We start from the raw sequence: 7,417 nt of genomic DNA, 5'->3' as shown, positions 1-7,417 counted from the left end.
TATCATGAGTCGTGATCAGAAGATTAAAACTAACTTGAAAAAGTGTTATTCGACTATATTCTTAAACTTAAATTGTACTGATTCTTAAATCTTTAGGCCAACAACGTACAAGAGAAATAATCTTCTTGACCCACTTGGGATTACCAACATTTTTTTTTGCTAAAACGTTTTGTTAACATGGGGGTATCCAAGCAAGGACAAGGTGGCCCAGGTTGTCAGAGTGGTCATGGTGGCGCCAGTTGCTAGGGTGGTCATTGTCATCACGGACCGATTACGGTCACCATTGTGGTTTTGAAATATGACGGTGGTTGTGGTAGTCACTTGCGCAGTCACTGTATGCATGTGGCCTTTCTAGAGACATTACGCCAAGTCGGCCACTTCTGCTGGAAAGAACACACTCACGGAGGACTGCAGGCAACAACACCGGGAACTTAATCTCCTACTCTTCTCGAATAGCGTGTGGGTTCTTTAACGTCGCACAGAGGGCTTCCAACTCACGACCTCCCGCATGACAGCTAGTGCTCAACCAACTGAGTCACCGGTGCGCGGTGTCATCTATGCTCTCCATAGATGACATTTCCCTGTTAATTGCGTTAGGGACTGGTCATAAAGTACTGGAGGGGGTGGGCCGGGAAAGATGAGGGGGTAGGCCATCATTTTGTTGCATGTGAAAAGGGGTGGAGCAAGAACTTACTGAAATTACAGCTACCAGAGAACAGTTATTGCAAGTGTATGGTGGTCTCCAAATAAAGATGGACCGGGTGCTAGATTGCATCAAAGATTTAAAGTTGCCGCCCGTCAAAACATACATCGTTATTATGCAGGGCCAGGAGCTCATTAAGAGGAGCCTTTATCTCCCATACTTGTCCTCGGAGTCAACCCTTTCCCGAGTAGATTTATTTATAGAACACCTCCCTTGGGAGATTCAGCACGCTCACTGTTGTAAAAGCCAATCTCCCTTGGGACATTCAGCACGCCCACTGTTGTAAAAGCCAATCAAAACAGAGCTATCTCAGCGTCAAGGGAATTATGATACTTTTCGCGGGAAAAACCTGTTCCTAAAAATAAATTTACTCGGGAAAGGGTTGACTCAAGGAGTTAGAGAAGATAGAGGCTCCTCTTGATGAGCTCCTGGCAGGGCCTGGTGTGGGAAGTTGGTGAGTCCAGTGACGACGATAAAAGCGTCTCAGAGAATGGCGAGATGTTACAGCCTCGCAACTCTAGAAATGGATACCATAAAACGGTGAATCATTTATGGTACTAGTAAGATGATCTGGGCTTAGGAAGGGGATGAGGGGGTGGGTCACTAGTGTATCTTTGTGTTAGGATTCAAGAGTGGGCTTCTTTTTATTGTATTTAACTAGGAAGGGTAGCCATTAAAGTTGTGTCTACACAATTTTCGGTTTAATGTAACATTTAATGTAATGCGGAAGGGAAAGACAAATACACTGTACTTGAGGAATGAATGATTGACAAAACTACAGCGAAATATCCAACAATTGTCTGCTGGAATACAGCTGGAACTGGAACGTGAAAAAAAAACTTTTATACAGTACGGCACCGCAAGGTATACTGCGAATAACTTCTTATAAGCATAATGCTGATGGAACAACCTGAGTGGACTAAAAAGCCAGAAACATTTATGTGATCCTTAGTTTCTTGGACCCCAAGAATTGGACCCGATTGGAGAGATGATCTGCATGGTCAAGATTAGCTAAGGACAGATACCTGTGGCATCAATCCAAGGACGGCTTCCTCCGCCAGGGGTGAATTTAGCCCTGATGGTGATGATGATAATGATGAATCTCGCTGAAACATTTACGAACACTACCGTACATATTACGATAAACACTACTGATCCATTTCATATAACATTTCATCATTACTACTGAGTTGAGTCATTTACGCCTGCAAGTATCTACACGAAAAATACATATCGAAACCCGTCCTGTTTTTTAACTATCCGAAAGTAACCGTTACGGCTACCCCAAAGTAGCGGCCTCTTAAGCCTGTTAAATCCGAAAGAAACGGCCTCCGTTCCTTTCGGAATTCTAGGGTATGACTTTCTTAGGTCGTAAAAATATCCTTGGTTTAGCTTTCCTGGTTAGGGCGCTTTCCATTTGACAGAACTGACCGGCCAGATCGGGCATTTCGAAGGACTAACTCTACAACGCATCCAAATTAACACACGTCGAGGATGATATACACTCCTCCAGAAGAATGCGAGGGATTATCATGCAAGTATTCCTTCAAATTGTTGCATTTTCTTGGCAAATTATTGGGTCTGGCCGGCCAGTTCTGACAAAAGGAAAGCGCCCTAAGTTGGCTGGCATGGATTTCAAATGTTGTCACATGACCCTTACTGTGCATGACTCCTTTTAAGAGTTGTTAAACTGAAGCTAAGGAATCTTTGCTTTGATAAGAAAAACTTTAGGATCTCGTCTTTTCCTTTGATGAGCAACAAGATGAGGATTTATGTTAAGATTTACGTCTATGGTTTATTTTGGATTTCATAACCCTCAAGCAACTTTCGTAAAGTGAAGTACATATGATGGAAGTGTACACATGGCCTTGAATTTAACAGAATCTGACTCCCTGGAAAGTTGCTTCGCTAAGGCAACGAGATTTTCCACTTTGATATGAAGCAATTTGTTGGTTACGATGAATTTGCGGAAGACTATTTTGACAACACATAAAAGGACACTGCCACAGTTTAAACTGGTAGGACCCAAAATGCACTGTGTTTAGAGATATAAACAATGGTCTAATTTTCAACGTGGCTTGGAAAAGACTAAAAGCATAACACAGGGAAGCAACGTCCAATGAAAGCTAAAAATCAGCAAAATAGGAGCTTTCTTAAATTTTCAAAGGCCAACATCATTATCGCCAAAGAGCTAAAAAACTCTAAAACATAATTCATTACAGAGCAGAATCTGACTCCATGGAAAGTTGATTGACTAAGGCAACGAGGTTTTCCACTTTGATATGAAGCAATTTGTTGGTTACGATGAATTTGCGGAAGACTATTTTGACAACACATAAAAGGACACTGCCACAGTTTAAACTGGTAGGACCCAAAATGCACTGTGTTTAGAGATATAAACAATGGTCTAATTTTCAGCGTGGCTTGGAAAAGACTAAAAGCATAACACAGGGAAGCAACGTCCAATGAAAGCTAAAAATCAGCAAAATAGGAGCTTTCTTAAATTTTCAAAGGCCAACATCATTATCGCCAAAGAGCTAAAAAACTCTAAAACATAATTCATTACAGAGCAGAATCTGACTCCATGGAAAGTTGATTGACTAAGGCAACGAGGTTTTCCACTTTGATATGAAGCAATTTGTTGGTTACGATGAATTTGCGGAAGACTATTTTGACAACACATAAAAGGACACTGCCACAGTTTAAACTGGTAGGACCCAAAATGCACTGTGTTTAGAGATATAAACAATGATCTAATTTTCAACGTGGCTTAGAAAAGACTAAAAGCATGACACAGGGAAGCAACGTCCAATGAAAGCTAAAAATCAGCAAATGGGAGCTTTCTTAAATTTTCAAAGGCCAACATCATTATCGCCAAAGAGCTAAAAAACTCTAAAAAAAAATTAATTACAGAGCCACCCAACTGATTTAAGATGACGGCTCCTCAAACGTCATATGATTTTGATAGTGTGCAAGAAGAAGCTCCTCGCTGCTCAATTCTTTCTGGCACACCCAGCAACCGTGTTTTGCACTCTCTTTTGAACTATGTTCTTGCCAAGTGCAGGGGCGATGCACCTCTAGTTTGTGTTCATTTCCACTTACAGAACTTCTGAAGCGTAAGACGTTCCAACTGGTTAAGGTTTATAACGCTTTTGTCCAGTATGGACTCTTTTATGTTACCTGCTTCGCAAAAACACTTTCCACAAGCATAGCCAGTGTGTAGCGACAGGGCTTCTCTCCTGTGTGCACCCTTTCATGTGTCCTTAAAGTATGACTTTGACTAAAACACTTGCCACATTGTTTGCATTCATACGGTTTCTCTCCACTATGCACTCTTTCATGTGCCCTTAAATTTCCTGCTTGGCTAAAACACTTTCCACATTGTTTGCATTGATAGGGCTTCTCTCCAGTATGCACTCTTTCATGTGTCCTTAAATCTCCTGCGTTGCTAAAACACTTTCCACATTGTTTGCATTGGTAGGGCTTCTCTCCTGTATGCACTCTTTCATGTCTCCTTAAAGTTTGCACTCGGCTAAAACACTTTACACATTGTTTGCATTGGTAGGGCTTCTCTCCAGTATGAATTCTTTCATGTTTCCTTAAATTTTGCCTGTGACTAAAACACTTGCCACATTGTTTGCATTCATACGGTTTCTCTCCACTATGCACTCTTTCATGTGCCCTTAAATTTCCTGCTTGGCTAAAACACTTTCCACATTGTTTGCATTGATAGGGCTTCTCTCCAGTATGCACTCTTTCATGTGTCGTTAAATTTCCTACATGGCTAAAACGCTTTCCACATTGTTTGCATTGACAGGGCTTCTCTCCAGTATGCATTCCTTCATGTTTCCTTAAACCTCCTGATTCGTTGAAACACTTGCCACATTGTTTGCATTGATAGGGCTTCTCTGTAGTATGCACTCTTTGATGTGTCCTTAAATTTTCACTCTGATTAAAACACTTGCCGCATTGTTCGCATTGATAAGGCTTCTCTCCAGTATGAACTCTTTCATGTTTACTCAAAGCCGCTCCTTGGCTAAAACACTTGTCACATTGTTTGCATTCATAACGCTTCTCTTCATTGTGCACTCTTTCGTGTTGCCTTAAATTTCCTATTCGACTGAAGCGTTTGCCACATTGTTTGCATTCATTAGGTTTCTGTACAGTATGGACTTCTTTATCTCTCGTACGACTTCGCTCTTCCTTGAGACAGCTCCCACTCTTTGTACACCAAGAACCCCTGTTGAAAGTACGGTAGTTCCTGTGCTCAACTGATCTTGACATCATTAACAGATTGCGATCTCACTTAGCACTAAAATACAACAGAAAAAGAAGTCATTTTCACCTCCAACGTCCAACCGACAGGTTAGTGAAGGTCAAGTCACTGGTCACCTTTTAACTCAAACGATTGATAGGAGGCTAATAAATAGACGCCTAGCAAGGCCTTACGTGTAAATACAATTGCGTTAACAGAAGATATTAACGTTAAGTAACAAGATAACCAACCACAGGTAAATACAATCGCGCATGCGTTAAGTGTGGGACACCAAGAGTTCTAGGAACTTAGAGCAAGTGACCAGATGAAAAGAAAATGTCGTAATATATCGAACATAATTAGGGTACACAGAAAAAAAAAATAAAACTTCTTAAATAATTAGAGTGAACAGAAGATATTAGCCTTAACTAAAAAGATAAACAACCACAAGAGACGTGCATGTACCGTGCCGTACTTCCGACTGAGATGGTGAAATATTAACATCACTTCAAAGTCAAGTGAAGCTATGATCCTCCAAGTAATGAACGCTAAGTGCAATTGCGCAGAGAAGCCTGAAAAATTCAGGACTTCAACGATGCGACGCTCTAACCAACTGAGCTATGATGCCACTGACATTAGGGTGGGCATTTGTGGGTTCTAATGTTCCCGTGATGAATGAATCAACGATTCGCAGTTTTGAACGCAATTTTAGCAATTGCGTACAGAAGCCTAAAAAATTCAGGACTTGAAATCGTGACCTCGCGATACCGGTGCGACGGTACGGCGATATATCGCGATACCAGTGCGATGGCAGTACACATTCTTCAAACTTAAATATCGGGAATCGGGAACCAATGGAGATATTTCCAAAAAGTAAACGGCGTTTTAATCTTTCCTGGTATTCTATGTGTTAAAACCAAAAAATCAAGGCAAATTTGATCATAGTAGCTGAGTAGTAAAACAACCAATTGCGAAAGCCCATTAACTGGGGAGATTACCTCTTTTGCCTCCAACACTTTAAGCTCCAGTTGTTCAAACGATCGATGGCGCTATGCGCCGGATAAATCACTATCCAGTGGATAAGTCATAGCGAAATCAATTGTGCTATCCAATAGATAGTGATTTATCCGGTGGTTCTTTTTCTGTTTCTGTTTTATTAATCGGTAACGCTTGTTTCCATAACAACCGATGTAACTAGAATGTACAAACAAGTAATCAATCTTGAGATGCAAATTACAAGTTCACATATTTTGCACTTACATGTCTATAAATAAAACAAATAAATAGACTATAAATAAATAACGAAATAATCAATTACATGTACAATAAAGTTATTGTCTACTACAATGTAGCTGCAAAAAGCCAACAGAGGTCAGGTCACAGAGCAACTTCGCCACGCATTCACCCTACAACTAAAGGCAGTGAGCTTTGGGGAATAAACAACCTCCTGAGGGAGGCTGTTCCAAACAGGGATAGCACGTGGGAAGAAGGAAAATTTAAAGACATCAGTACGGGGAGAGAGGTGGTTAAATACCATATCATGAGAGCATCTTGTCTGAGATTGGGAGAGAGACACATACTTAGAGAGATCCACTCCATTAAGGTTATGGGAGGATTTATACATGAAATTTAATCGTTGACGCTCCCGACGCAAAGAAAGTAGTAGCCAATCTAGGACGTTAAGCATGTAAGAGACACTTCAGTTACGAGAGTAGTCTCGAAAAGCGAAGCGGGCAGCCGCCGCTGTACTTTCTCAAGGTTTGAAATATTGCGCTGAGTATAGGTATCCCAAGCACAACAAGCATATTCAAGAGACGGCCGTACGAGAGAAAGAAACAGTTTAGCCTTAGTTTCGCGAGTACAATGATAAAAATTACGAAAAATAAAGTTAAGAGTTTTTGAACTCTTTTTAAAGACATAGTCACAATGATTGTTTGGGCGGAGGTCAGACGAAATGGTTACTCCAAGATAAGGATGTGCATCGGTCCTTTCAAGAGATTGGCCATTTAGGAAATAAGTAGTGACGACTGGGGATTTATTTCGAGTAAGGTGCATAGAATAACACTTGCTGCAATTAAAACGCATTTGACACTTTTCTGCCCAAGAAAAGAGTGAATCTAAGTCTGATTGGAGTAGTTCAGGTGATTTAGAAGAAGAGAGGGCAAGATAAATAATGCAATCGTGAGCAAACAGGCGGATTTGAGGAGAAATATTATCAGGATGATCATTTATGTAAATAAGAAAAAGTAAAGGCCCCAAGACAGACCCTTGGAGGACGTCTGAGGTGACACTGCAGGCCTCAGACACCCACCAACCACAGTAGTTCAATTGTGTACGATCAGACAGAAAAGATTCAATCCAAGTTAGAGTCTGACCACATATGCCGTAGGAGGCAAGCTTGAGAAGGAGCATTTGATGCGGAACAGAATCAAAGGCTGTGGATAGCGTTATCTACCTTT

The 7,417-nt window shown here is 41.0% G+C and overlaps 1 protein-coding gene across 1 annotated transcript in view; it reads right to left on the bottom strand.

Moving 5' to 3' along the window:
• Positions 1–1,396: 1,396 nt before the first annotated feature.
• LOC138043708 (zinc finger protein 420-like) overlaps positions 1,397–7,417 on the bottom strand; it is a 25,569-nt gene continuing 19,548 nt past the window's right edge. Inside the window, exon 4 of the mRNA XM_068890117.1 lies at positions 1,397–4,850. Coding sequence (XP_068746218.1) covers positions 3,875–4,850 — 976 coding nt within the window. The 3' untranslated portion in view covers positions 1,397–3,874. The remainder of the gene's footprint in view (positions 4,851–7,417) is intronic.

The sequence above is a fragment of the Montipora capricornis genome, chromosome 3 (assembly GCF_036669925.1).
Source record: "Montipora capricornis isolate CH-2021 chromosome 3, ASM3666992v2, whole genome shotgun sequence".
Classification (NCBI taxonomy): domain Eukaryota; kingdom Metazoa; phylum Cnidaria; class Anthozoa; order Scleractinia; family Acroporidae; genus Montipora; species Montipora capricornis.
The sequence above is the reverse complement of the archived record's forward strand: the minus strand, read 5'-3'. Positions and strand labels throughout refer to the sequence as shown.